General features: G+C 32.7%; 1 protein-coding gene across 1 annotated transcript; it reads left to right on the top strand.

The window, feature by feature from the left end:
- The first annotated feature begins 296 nt into the window (after positions 1 to 296).
- LOC121989855 (putative nuclease HARBI1) lies at positions 297 to 1,599 on the top strand. The gene is made up of 3 exons (XM_042544166.1): positions 297 to 353; positions 888 to 1,113; positions 1,196 to 1,599. Exons 1-3 carry the CDS (start codon positions 297 to 299, stop codon positions 1,597 to 1,599), a joined length of 687 nt encoding a protein of 228 aa, XP_042400100.1.
- Positions 1,600 to 15,038: the final 13,439 nt, after the last annotated feature.

Genomic DNA, 15,038 nt, shown 5'->3' with positions numbered 1-15,038 from the left:
TCCTTTGTGTAGGCAGAGAAGCCTCTTACAATCTATGAAAAGCTCAGAAAAGAATAGGAAATTGATTACAAAAATTGTTCTACATTTCCTAGGTCCAGGGGTCTTTTTATAACCCCTGAGAAATCTCATCCAAAGCTTGCGAGTGCCTCCAAAGGGCTTAGAAGGCACCTCAAGCGAGACAGCAACGGATAAAGGTTTATCCGCTACTAACGACCACTTTGGCCAGGTCGAGGGCGCCTTCCATACTCATGGAGGGCGCCTTCCATGCTCATGGAGGGCGCCCTCCATACTCATGGATGGTGCCTTCCATGCTTATGGAGGGCGCCCTCCGCCTGAAGGTGGCGGAGGCGCTAGTGCGCCTCGGAGGCACCGACACGCCTCAGAGGCGCCTTCAACCTTTGTTGAGGGCGCCTCCAGCAGGCTTAATCATCTCCTTTCACTCTCTTGCTGCTCTGATCTCCTAGGTGATTACGACTAATTGAAATAGGGCTCACCTGAACCCAATTTCCAGTTTTCTCCTCGAGCAGACTTCCGCTCTGGCTTCTCGTCCCTCGAACGTCGCATACGTTCTTCTCATCTACCGGTGTACTCTTCCGTAACACTTTGTCCCTCGGATGTACCTAGTCCGTCGGCTCCCTTCCCGTGCTATCCTTCTTGCTAGCTGCGTCTTTTGCTCGACTTCCTGTGCTCTTAAGCTCCTGCACACTTAGACATAGGGATCAAAATAAAACAGGACTCAACCTAACTTGGTTGATCACATCAAAATAACCACGGGGTCCAACAGGTTCTACCCTTACTTCAAGATACCACTCATTTTGATCATTTTGAATTTTAGAAGGTTGTAAGGTACTTTGTAACTAAATATACTCATTGTCTCCTAATTGTAGGATTGTGTTGGAACATTAAATGGAACGCATATACGTGTTAAGGTATCTGATGTAGACACACCTAGCTATAGAGGAAGAAAGGATTGGCCAATTGTGAATGTGTTGGTGGCATGGTCCTTCGACCTGAAGTTCACATATATCTTATCTGGGTGGGAAGGAATTGCATCTGATTCTCGAATCGTCAAAAATGCTCTATATAGATGTGATAAATTATTAATTCTTCATGGTATTTAGTTTACAATTAATGTTCATTAGTGGATAATGTTTGGAAGTAATATGATTAACCTATATCCTTTGTTTGTTGGTAGGTAAATACTATTTAGTTGACTCTGGGTTTATGCTGAAGAGGGGTTTAATTATCCCTTATCGAGGAAGTCATTATCACTTAAAGGAATACTCGAGATGTGGCGCTACAAATGCAAAAGAGTTATTCAATCTTAGACATGCATCTCTTCGCAATGTAATCAAGAGAGCTTTGGGGGTTCTAAAGAAGAGGTTTCCTATTATTGCTAGCGGAACAAAACCTCACTATGAAATTAGCATTTGCACAGATATTATCTTAGCATGTTGTATTCTTCATAATTTCTTAATGAGGGTGGATCTAGATGAGAGGTTGATTAGTGAAGTAGATTATGCATTGAATACAAATTATGACAATGAAGTAAGTTGCAATGAGAGACAAGACGATGACCAGGCAAGGGAATATGATTAGGGATAACATAACCAATGTTATGTAGTCAGATTATAATAACAACTTGTTGGGTGCTACTCGAAATTTCGTTTTGTTTCACGGAATTTTTCCTAGCAACTCATGTGTTTTTCAGAAGTTAAACTTGGATTGCAAACGAAACTTAACATTATTAATCCAATTTCAACCCATGTGTTTATCAAAAGTTAAACCATATTATAGAAGTTGATTAAATATCTATTTCAAGGATTGACTTCCAAGTTGTTGGCGAGACACTCGACCTTCTTGGGTATGAGATCATCCACCACTTCCTAGACAAAGCCTTTCAAAGAAATTGAATATTTAAACTCCTTACAGTAAACCCTAGGTTTAACTACAAAGACCTCAATCGAAGCACAAGATCGCTAGCCTCTTGTGTTGGTATTTCAGAATCCATACAAAGGAAAAATAAACTAGTACACAACGGAAATAATTAACTAGTTATACCTTTCTTTGTATCTTAAAGATCTCTTAATCTTCTGCTGTATTCCTCTCTTCCTCTTGGACGTCGTGTGGGCAACGATCTACCAAGACAACACCACCCGAACCACTTCTTTGCCTCCAAGACTTTCGGCCACCAAGGGATGCTAGAATAGGGAGTCTCTTTTTCTTTTTCTTCTCCTCCAAGTAACTGGCCACAAGAAGATGGAGCTTCTTGATGCCGCCAACCCTTGGTAAAGGAAACAAGGGGAGAATATAAAGGGAAGAGGGCCGACCAAAGCAAGGATTAAAAGAAGAGACTTAGGTTGTGTTATACCATAAGGCACCATCTACCTCTCTTTTATAATCCTTGGTGAATGCAAAAAAGAAAAGATTTAAAATTAAAACCTTCCTTTTAATTCCTATTATGTAGCCGACCCTTATTTGGGCAATCAATTAAGGAAAAATTTTAAATTAAAATCTCTCTTTTAAACCATTGTGGATGACTACAAAAAAAAAGAAAGATTTTAAAATTAAAATATTTCTTTTAAATCCCTTTGTGGATGGCTATAAAAGGAAAGTTTTAAAAATTAAAATCTCTCTTTTAAATCCCTTGGAGGATGGCTATAAAAGGAAAGATTTTAAAATTAAAATTTCTCTTTTAAATCCTTGTGGAAGATGGTTATAAAAGGAAAGTTTTAAAAATTAAAATCTCTCTTTTAAATCCCTTGGAGGATGGCTATAAAAGGAAATATTTTAAAATTAAAATTTCTCTTTTAAATTCTTGTGGAGGATGGCTATAAAAGGAAAGTTTTAAAAATTAAAATCTCTTTTTTAAATCTTTGTGGAGGATGACTATAAAAGGAAAGATTTAAAAAAATTAAAACTCTCTTTTAATTCCTTGTGGTCGGCCCCTTGCTTGGGCACCAAGCAAGGCTTGGTCGACCACCTCTTGAGCTCTAAGCAAATCTTGGCCGACCCTTGCTTGGGCACCAAGCAAGGATGTGGCCGACCCATTACTTGGGTAAGAAGTGGACTTGGTTGGATACGAGACTTTATACATAGAGGCTACAACAGGGACCTAGAGGAGGAATTGACTTTGGCCTCCTGATGAGCTTGAGCTTCTTGTGTTCGACCCGAACACCCAACTCAAGTTCATCAATAATAACTCATACCACTAAAGAGTTATTATTGAACTACCGCACCAATCCCATATTACATTATGGACTCCTTCTTATCATGAGTGTGTTAATCTCTCTGTGTTTAAGATATCGAATGTCCATTAATTAAATGAGTTATTGACAACTTACTTAATTAACATCTAGCTCTAAGAGTAGTATCACTCAACTTCATTGTCATGTCAGAACTAAGTCTACTTGCAGGGTTTACATATCAATCCTTATGAGCTCCTCAAAGGGGCATCATCATCCTAATAAATAGGACATAGTTTCCTTCTATAATAAGCAACACACCATATAAATAATATTATTTCCTAACTTATCGGGCCTATTGATTTAACGAATAAATCTTACCCTTTGTTAAATTAAAGAAATAAATACTAAGTACACGTGCTTGTTATTATATCAGGATTAAGAGTGCGCACATCCATAATAATAGAGGTTCTATTTTTTTATGCAGTCAGTATAAAAGGAACAACCTCAAATGGTCCTGCTCAATACACATATAGTGTACTAGTGTAATTTTATAGTCAAGATAAACTAATATCAAATTACACTACAACCATTCCAATGGTTTGTCCCAATCCATCTTAGTTGTGAGTTACTATTTATAATTTATAAGGAACTGATAACATGATCTTCTGTGTGACACCACACGCTATGTTATCTATAATATAAATTAAATGGACAATTGCATTTAACTAAATGCAGACATTTGATCAATGTGATTCTCATTTCAAAATAAATGTTTATACAAAAAGTTAGGCTTTTAGTATACATTCTAACACAACTAAATAAGATTTATTTGGTTTTATTAGGAAAATTATGAGAACAGTTTGATGTAGCATACTAATTTATAATGCTTAATTTGAACAATGTGATGTTTCAAACATGCTATTTCTAAATCTTAATACTTGATGTTCTTCGATTGAATATTATTTTTATGCATTGATTATGTTTGTTAATCCAATATTATATGGTTGAATGTTACCTGTTTATAACTATGTATAAGATTTGATTTTTTTTTTTTTGCATGGTCACATGTGAATTTGATGGAAGTATTGAGTAGAAACGTGTTCTACGATCGAACAACTCAAAAAGGATATGATCAAGTAAACTGATGAAATAGATAAACTTGTTATAGATGTTATGTTAGATCAACAAGTTAATGACAACAGAGTATGTTGCACTTTCACGTCTACTGTATACAAATAAATGGTTGTCATTTGTCATGAGAAGACAAAAATTCCATTGACAAAGGACCATTTTAAAAATAGAATGAAAACATGGAAGACTAACTTTAATTTGTATTATGATTTGTTTAAGAATGCATGTGGAGTTCAATGGCATGTTTAGAGTAGGAGATTTGAGGCTGAGGACGAAGTTTGAAAACAATCTATTGATGTACGTATTAATGGTAGATATTTCATTTTATATTTTGTTAGTTTATATAACTATTATGTTTATGATTAATTTTTTTTTTATCTAGACTAATCCATCAATTAAGAAGTGGAGATATACCCTTGCACTTCAAAGGAGCTTCCATTGCCGCTAAAAATAATGCTAAAATTATTCAAGAGGAAGAACAAAGGGATGATATACATGTGAGTTTTGAAATGAACCTTGATAGTTCATCATTTTTCGAGGGATTAAAGAAGAGAAAAATTACATATGTGGATGCTTATGGCAATAAGAAAAGTTTAGCCCTCAACTTATGTATCAAGGAAGTTATTGTTGTAATTGACCGCTCAAGGATATTTTGGACAATATATTATTTAGTTTTCTTTCTTTTATTATAAGTAAATGATGTAATGGATTGATCTCATTCATCTTCTTTAATTGAAGTAAATAAGCACACCAAATGAAAGATTCCTTTCCTTTTCCCTAGGAATTCTTTTCACATTCCTTTCTTTCCTTGATCCACACCTTGCATTAAAGTTATGAAATTCTTTAAAAGATAGATCTAACTTTTAGATTTTTTAAATGGCATATTTTGTTTTTTATTTTACTCTTCCGGTCACTGTTATATTACATTATAAAAATCATATCACTTTGATGTTAAATTTAAAAAAAAAACATCACTAATACTATATTTTAAAAATTAATACCATTTTGATAGGTATAAATCTTAAAATCAGCATTACTATAATACTGCATTTTGAAGACCAGTACAGCAGTACTACCCTATTTTTGAAGATAGAAAAGTCAGGTAGAGTATAATTCTATTTTTAAAAAAAATGGTTCTGAATTTTAAAAATCAGTAACTCGGATAATTAAAAAAATTGAATTTGGTTTGCATGCTAACGAAAAGGGTAAAATGATTTTTTTTTAATTTCATAATTTAAAATACGCCGGTCAATTGCCTTCCGCGTATTTGGTTAGAATTAAATAAGACATCGCGATTAATTAGCCTCGTGAGTAAATTATGAATTGAGTATATATATAGCAATGGCCTAACTCATCTATCAAATAAATCTAATGTATACTTTTATAAGATGCATATTTAAAATTTAAAAATCATTTTTTTAAAATTTTAGTTTTATTAAGATTTAAATGTTGATCCTCTTAATTTATTTTTAAAAGTATTTTAATATTGTTGATTCGATGGAATTTATTTATGTTGATTCAATAGTAAAAAAAAATATAAACTAAATAAGTTTAAATATTAATTAATTAACTATTTATGAATAAAAATATAATGATTTATATATTTTAATATAAATTTTATATATTTGGTAAATATTTAATCTAATTTATAAGGACAGTATTAGTTGAGCTCGATCAAAAATTTGAGCTTAACTCAAATTTAATAAGATTTTTAATAAATAAGTTTGATAAATTCAAACAAAATTAAATTAAGCTCAGCTTTACTCGATTGGGCTTCCTTTGTTTGGGGAAATTCCAATGGACAGTCCTCTGAAAGGTTTAAGAAATAAAAAAAGACGAAAAAAAACAAGCCGTAATGAAATTTCAAATCTTTTTTTTTCTCTCAAAAATAAGAACATGATGTTGAGATATTGCCACATGAGATCTTGAGATCGATATTCAACGTGATCAAGTATAATCTTCCTCATGTCTTAACCATTTGTACTAATGGCTAGTAGCCATTCGTGATTTACCTCCTTCGTGTTGACCTAAGAACGAATTGATAGGGGCGCTAGGGACGAACGAATCACCTTTTACCATGTGAGTGGGGTCATTTGATGCAGAGAAGTAACTAATGTTGCATTTTTATCTTTACTTTTTTTTTTTTAAAAATAATGAATATTTTGTGCAACAGTCAAATTTTTAATGAAGTTAATTTTATGAAGCATTTAATTATGTTTTTTTTAATTGTTCATAATGGTCAATGTTGTCCTCCTTTATAAATTTTCAATAAAATTGTTATCAAATTATTATTTTCAAAAATAAATACACTCATAAGTTGAAAAAAAATATATAAATTACTATAATTAAATTGAAGATCATAAGTTAATTAACTATTAAATGCAAATTATAAATTAAATTAAAATACGTAAGTTAATTAATATACTAAATGAAAATTATAAATAAATTAAATTAAAGATATAATTAATTAAAATATTTAATTATAATTATACATAGATATTAAATGGAAAAATAATAAATAAAAAGATGTGATTTGATACTATAGGATTTACACACAATTATTAGGAGATTTTTTTTTTTTTTTTTGATAGTAGAGAGTAGTAGGTTTTAATGATTTTAATGTAATATTAACGTGGAGAACCTAAAAATAATAATAATAAACTCATTTGTAGTAGATGACCTCATACCCCTAGCAAATAATTTTGGGTTGATAAGTAGCAACATTAGTGGTTATTAATGCAGTAAGGTTTAAGTTCCAATCAGAATTTGGTACGTTGCAGACTAGAATGGTCACAGATCAATTCATAGCGGGTCGGGTCGACCTACGATGGACCATCTACTTGATGGATGGGTTGATTCGTTATTTTAGTATTGGGAAATTCTCAATCCAATCCAATTCAAGATGGGTTGCAACTTAGACAGGTCAATCCACGGGTCCATCAAAATTTTTAAAAAATATTTAAAAAGTTTTATATCTTCAACGTTTTACTTCGAAAAAATTTCATCAATCAAATGTATATTTTAAATATAAATAGAGATAAATGAGTATCAAACAATGATGAAAAGTATTATTTTTATTTTAAAATTATTATATGTATTTGTCAACCCGTGAGTCGTAACGGGCCGACCCATGCGAGTCGTGGAACTAGGCTGTTAGGTTCGGAGTAGGGGTGTAATCGAGTCAAGCCGAGTTAAACTCTTGAATGTTTAAGTTTGACTCGTTTATAATCGAGCCGAACTCGAGCTTTATTTAACGAATATATTTATGACTCACGAGTTTATTCGAGCTTTTATCGAGTCTAAACGAGTTTAATAAATATAAATTATAAATTTAAATATTCATTAAAAACTAAATTATATATTTAGAGAAAATTATAATATTCTTATTAAAATTTATAATTTTATTTTAATAAATAAATTTAATATATTTATTTATATGTTTCAAAAGTAGAGTGTAAAATTTATAAATTTAATATCAAAATTATTATTATTTTTATTCAAAAGTTTATTCATGAGCTTAACTAGTATGTTCACGAACTAACGAGCCAAATTTTGTGAAGCTTGAGCTTGATTTGCTTATCTTAACGAGCTTCGTTAAACGAGTTGAAGCGGGTTTTTATCGAATCGGGCTTCAAATAGCTCATGTGGAACTTGGTTCATTTACACCCTTAGTTCGGAGTGCAACGGAAGACATATATTGAATCATGAATCTTTTTGTAGTACATATAATTTTATATAAAATAATATAAAAACATACCTCGAGTCTTCGATAGGCTTGAATGATATCACAGACAGATAAGAGCCCTCCGTGTGACTCCTCTAGCGATATTCATGAGCACTAGATCATGGACTTGATATGATCCGTTAGGTGCTAGTCTCTTGAATCAACAAAACCTTGGAAGCACTACCCATCTCTTCCGATGGAAGAAAGCGAAGAAGAAGTTGATGAGGGAGAAATGGAGAGAAGGAATTCGTCTTAAATCTTTCCAAGGATGGCTACCTATAGCCTCCAAGGAATACGAAGAGTTCAGGTCATAATTAATTTATCATTTATGATCTTCATTAATTAGGAAGATAAAGAGTTATAACTTCTACAAATTTTTTATTTATGACCTTCATTATGATACTCTTCAAATTCTTCATTAATCATCATTATGATGACTCTTCGAATTCTCCATTAATCATCATGATTATAGCTATTCGAATTCTCTCTACCTTGTATCAAATCACTCCATATTTGATCTTGCTCTTGACTAGCTTCCAATATTTTAGAATTAATTAATAATCAAATTAATTCTTATTCTGAAATAATTAATTGATTATTTTAGTATTCACAAAAATAATCAATCAAATTAATTCTTATTCTGAAATAATTAATTGATTATTTTAGTATTCACAAAAATAATCAGTTATAAATAATGTTCATGTCTACGTGCTATGTGTGCGACCCTCTAGATTTTATATACAAAGGTAGTGTAAATCTATACACAGACTAAGGTAACTGTCTAGCAACAGTTTTTTGTCACCTGATAAAATTAATATCAGTCATAAACTATAAACCACCATGAACCGATTACTGTGTAATTCAATCTCTTCATTTAAACCTACATCCTAATTAATTCGGTACATTATGCATCATTACCAAATTAATTATTTTACTTGATTTCTAAGATATAATAGACTACTCTTGAATGATAAATCATTCATCCCATGACCATGGATTTCGAGTCACTAATATATCTATCAAGCGGCCAAGATGTCAACTCTTAATCCAAGAGAGCGATGAATCCTCTATTGACTTAACATTATTCTCTCTACGCTTTGCTATACACCCAACTATCATATTAATCACAATCCGATTAAAGACTACTTTAACGACGTCAAAGTACATAACTCCACATATAGAATAAATGAATGTCTTAAGTCAAAAGATCAGTTACACTCGTTCATAAGAGGAAAGACCAATGATACTTGATCTGTGGTCTCCTCTTAAGCGAGTCCAGTGTACTTCTAAGCTCAAGATACCCCAAGTAGAACTTGGATATGCATCCCTCGGTCTATCTTGACCTAGTCATACTAAGCGTTGATCTAGATATTCATGCTCTCTCTAGATATCTATCCGATCAATAATTGTTTTCAAATTAATATACTCATTAATCCGTAGGAGTTTATCATTAATTATATACGTACAGAAAAAAATAATTAATGATAAATATTTGTCTTTATAAAATAACTATGCATAAAATACGCAAAGAGTGTCTTGATAGACAAGTACACATATTAACATAGGCAGATTGGCCCGTAACGAATTTAAATTGATAAAATTTTAACCCAATTTACTTAAATTATTTAATAAATTAGACTAATTTAACGAATTTAACCCAAACTAACGGCTCTGACATTGACATATATATTAAAAAATTTACATGAATTAAATGTCAAAAAAGAATCATTGGCTTTTGAGAAGGAAAGAAAAAGCTTAATTGCCCGATGGCTGTGCAGGATGACAATATTACACTCATAGATTCACTTTAGTCTATTTTATGTTAGTTTTTTATTTAAGTCCTTTATGATTATTAAATATTTTTACTAAAAGTATTTGATAATTTAAAAAGTAACTTTTTACCAAAGTCAGTAGATAAATTTTCAAAATATTTAAATCACCTATCATAATTTTAAAATTATTATCCACTTATTATTTTATCCTCATCCTCAAATCAATTTGGCTGAAAAAATAAAACAGTTGAATTGATTTTATTCTGTTTAAAAAATTAATTAGTCGGTTTCGATTAAAATAGGTTGATGGACCTAGAAATCTCAGAATGATATGAAATCAATTCCTACATGTTCGTCTAATTCTCCTAATTGTAAAAATACTATCAAATATTAATTTGACTCAATATATTAAGAGTAGTGATTTTTTGAACATGAATTAGTTTTTCGAATACATTCATGTTAAAAAAATCATTGCTCTCAATATATTGCGTCAAATTGATATTTGATAGTATTTTACAATCAAGAGAACTATATGAACACATAGAAATTGATTTCATATCATTTCAAGGTCTTTAGGTCTATCAACCAATTTCGGCTGAAATCAGCTGATGGATCTAGAGACCTTGAATGACATAAAACCAATTTCTATGTGTTCGTCTAGTTCTTTTGATTGTAAAAATACTATCAAATATCAATTTGACCCAATATATTAAGAGCAATAATTTTTTTTTGAAACTATAGCCGAATGAACCTAAATAAAATCAATGTAGGTTCATTCGACCAAAATCGGTTGATGGACCTAGAGAACTCGGAATAAAGTGAAATCAGATCTTTTGAGTTCTTCTAATTTTTATGATTATATCAATTCGCTCAAACATCAATTTGACCTAATATATTAAGAGCAGTAATTTTTTAAACATGAATTAATTTTTTAAATACATTCGTATTTAAAAAATCACTGTTCTTAATATATTGGGTCAAATTGATATTTGATAGCATTTTTACAATCAATAGAACTAGATGAACAAATAGGAATTGATTTCTTGTCATTTCGAGGTCTTTAAGTCCATCAGTCGATTTCGGTCAAAACTGGCTAATGAACATAGAGACCTCAAAATGACATGAAATCAGTTCCTATGTATTTGTCTAGTTCTCCCGATTGTACAAATACTATCAAACATTAATTTAATTGAATATATTGATAGCAGTAATTTTTTAAACATGAATTAGTTTTTCAAATATATTCGTATTTAAAAAAATTGATTCTCTCAATATATTAGGTTAAATTAATGTTTAATAGTATTTTTACAATCAGGAAAATTAGACGAACATATAGGAATTGATTTCTTGTCATTTCGAGGTCTCTAACTCGATTAGTCAGTTTTGACCGAAACTAACTGATGATTTTTTTTCAAATATATAGAAAGAAATCAATTCAACTGGAACTGGAAATTTTTTCGCAAAATGAATTGATTTGAGAATGATGGTAAAACGGGAAGTGGGTATATAATTTGGTAATTTTAAAACTATGATACGTGATTTTAATATTTTGGAAACTTATCTACTCGATTTAGTAAAAAGCTATATAAAAAATTTTCTATTCACGACAAATTAATGCTAACTAATTGATTATATATAATCACTTTCGTCGACTGAGCCTCATTGACTGATTAATCAATTAACATCATTTTTAGCGACTGATATGATTTTTAATCAAACACTAATAAGTCTCGCAAAGTAGATTCCATGAAAGTTATTTTAGAAAATAAATATGCATTTTAATAAATTGTAAAATACCTTTCGTACGTACTTCAACATTCCGCAACTTAAGGTATAATAATGACAAATTATCATATCTATCTTAGTATATGTATTCTCTCCCGACAAGGGCTTAATGTGATGATGAGCAATAGGATGTATTTTTTAAATAATTAGAGTTTAATTTTCACGCTGGACTTACTTATAATACGTTGGGGGTACAATTAAAATTTCATATTAAAAATATTTGATAAAAATTATGAGATTAAAAAGATATATGATATTTTTATTGATATGAGATCTTTTTGGGAGAGCCCAAGAGTAAAGTCATGAGGGTCTACGCTCAAAATGGACACTATCATGCCATTGTAGAGATATGTGGATATCCTTTGGGCACAATAAATAGTATCAGAGTCATGATCCAGACCAGATGTCATGTAGGGTGACCTTGAATGAAGTTAAGAGTGGGCCCGGAGTAGGTCAGGGTGATCGAATACTTGTGAGGAAACCCGGAGTAAGTCAGGGTGACTGAATGCTCGCGGGGAAACACAAAGTAGGTCAGGGTGACCGGATGTTTGTGGGGAACCTGGAGTAGGCCAAGGTGACCAGATACTTGTAGGGAACCAGGAGTAGGTCAAGGTGACTAGATGCTTGTGGGGAGACTTGGAGCAGGTAAGGGTGATCGGATACTTATGGAGAGGCAAATAGGTCAGGGTGATCAGATACTTGCGGAGAGGCAAGTAGGTCAGGGTGGCCGGATGCTCGCAGGGAGGCCCGAAATAGGTCAGGATGACCGGATACTCGCGGGGAGGCCCGGAGCAAGTCAGGATGACTGGATGCTTGCGGGGAGGCCTGGAGCATGTCAGGGTAACCAGATGCTCACTGGGAGGCGAGTATGTCAGGGTGATCGGATGCTCGCAAGGAGGCCCGAAACAGGTCAAGGTGACTGAATGCTCACGGGGAGGCCAGTCCCGGAGTAGGTCAAGGTGACCGGGTGCGGATACTTGCAGGGAGACCCAAAGCAGATCAGAGTGACCAAATACTTGTGGGGAGGCAACTCCAATCCTTTTATAGAGGAGGCACGGGGCGGAAAAAAAAAAGATCCAAAATAAATTTGGACCCCAACTACTCAAGACTCCAATTACATGCCTAAAAAGATAAAAGTAAAAGGCAATATCAAAAAATTCTGAAATATGAATTTGGGCCCAACTATTCAAGGCCCCAATTATATACTTATAATACATAATACTAAAAAAAAAAAATTGGGCCCTCTCAAATTATGGACCCAGGGCCATCGGCCAGTGCCGCCCTCCTCCAGGGCCGACCCTGGGGACGCTCGGACCATAAGAGTAATTGTGGTCCTTAGTTTGAGGGAAGGATTATTGAGGTTCAATCAAAATTTCACATTGGAAAGATTTGGTAAAAATTATGAGGTTAAAACGATGCATGATATTTTTATTGATATAAAACCTTTTGGAGAGATCCCAATTGCAAGAGTAAAATCATGAGGATATATATCCAAAATGAATAATATCATATTATTATAGAGATATATGAATACTCTTTTACACAACACAATATAATTATAATTAAACTAGTGATGAAATTGAGCCGCTATGTCAAGAGCCACTGAGTTTTTTAAATTTATTTAGTAGACAAAATGTGAAATCAAACTATCTATCTTAGATTAGTCTGATCGGAAAATCTAGATAACTAACATAAGATCTGATACTTTATTCTGGATTAGTCATGGAGACCAACCACGCATATAATATATCATGTGATGAGTCGGATCCACGCATAAAATTAATCATAGAAAAAAATGTTTCCTGCATTATTATTTACTTAAGCAAGTTAAAAGATATATTAAGAAATATGATAAAACAACTGGCGAAGGGGTCCATTCCAAGTAGTCATTATAATTCCTCTAGTTTCTGACAGGACAAATTAAATGAGTCAAAAGTGGATTATTTCTTGCTTTATCAGCCTTGCACGGCCGCCATTAATTTGTTTGCTTACAGTCTAAAGCAAATTCATTGATCAGGATAAATAATTTAACACTATCTTTACAATATATTTTAGTTGTTGATCATTCTTAATCACACAAGACTACATAACACCATGCATGAAACGCCTTGGAAGCTAAACTTGCTTCCTTCCAAATTCTTCTATCGAGGTAGGCTACAACTCAGGATTCATAGATGCTGTAGATCATAAGATTTAATATGGAAGATTGTGACAAGTTAACTCCATCGACAAACATGATAAAGTTTCAGGACTTTTGTGAATCGGATAGCTTGTGGATGTTTTAAGGAGACTAAGTCGAATTGGAAACTCAAGATTTTGGCGATGATAGTGAAATGATATATATCCTCCTCATTCGACACTTTTTTTTTTTTTCAATAATTCAACTTGCCTGATGTCGCATTGGAAACGTCTGTCCGATGGCGGAATAGAGTGAAGAATCTGAGCACAGTAAGAACTCATGCTCTTCAATCTCGTACGTAAGTATCATAATTAGTCGAAGAAATTATTAAACAACTCCCTTAATTGGCTTCACCCTTTCCCTTGCTCATTAGCCTCAGCACCTCCTACTACTTTTCCTTCCTTTTGAGAGTAATTAATTAATTAATCTTATTTTTTAACCTTGCATTTCTTACGTGTTGAAGTCAAGCAAACAAAGTATGTGATTAGTCTGAAATAGCTGGTAATGTATGAGAGAGAAGTCAGAATCAGTAGCCTTAAAAGGATGGTGCATATATACTTTGCTTTGGCTTTCATGATGTAACAGACCAATGAGCTGAAACAAACGTTACTGCACGGTCCAAATTATCTGCATTTGCATTGATGATATTTAGTCGACGCCATCCAAATTAACACACCAAGGATCATGAATAGGACGTACAGGACCTGCTCGATCAGCCGCCTAACACTGAGACAAAGAAAATAAAAGAAAAGCAAAAAGTTAGTAGATATAAAGAATTATTAAGCTATGAATAATGTTTAGCCAGTTATTATTATTGTCCTCTCGGATGGATCTTGTGGTTAACATATGACGTGTTGTCATCATGAGGTCTAGGGTTTGAATCTCGGTAAATCCGAGATAAATGTCTCCCTTATGTGCTAGTCACTAATCTAAAGGTTAGTAAACGTCCATGATCTACCTCCTCCGTATTAATCCTGCGACGGATTGACGGGGGTGCTGGGGCGAACGTATTCGTCTTTTTGCCATCATGAATAATGTTTAGCCACTGTCTCAATCTGGTCGTCTACTGCTTAGGGGTGTAAATGAGTCAAGCCGCTTGTGAGCTATTCGAAGCTCGATTCGATAAAAGCTCGTTTGATCTCATTTAATTAGGCTCGTTAAGATAAACAAACTAAGCTCAAGCTTCACAATATTCGGCTCGTTAGCTCGTGAACATGTTCGTTAAGCTCATGAATCAATTTTTAAATAAAAAAATAATA

This window comes from Zingiber officinale, chromosome 6B (assembly GCF_018446385.1).
Source record: "Zingiber officinale cultivar Zhangliang chromosome 6B, Zo_v1.1, whole genome shotgun sequence".
Lineage (NCBI taxonomy): Eukaryota > Viridiplantae > Streptophyta > Magnoliopsida > Zingiberales > Zingiberaceae > Zingiber > Zingiber officinale.
The sequence above is the reverse complement of the archived record's forward strand: the minus strand, read 5'-3'. Positions and strand labels throughout refer to the sequence as shown.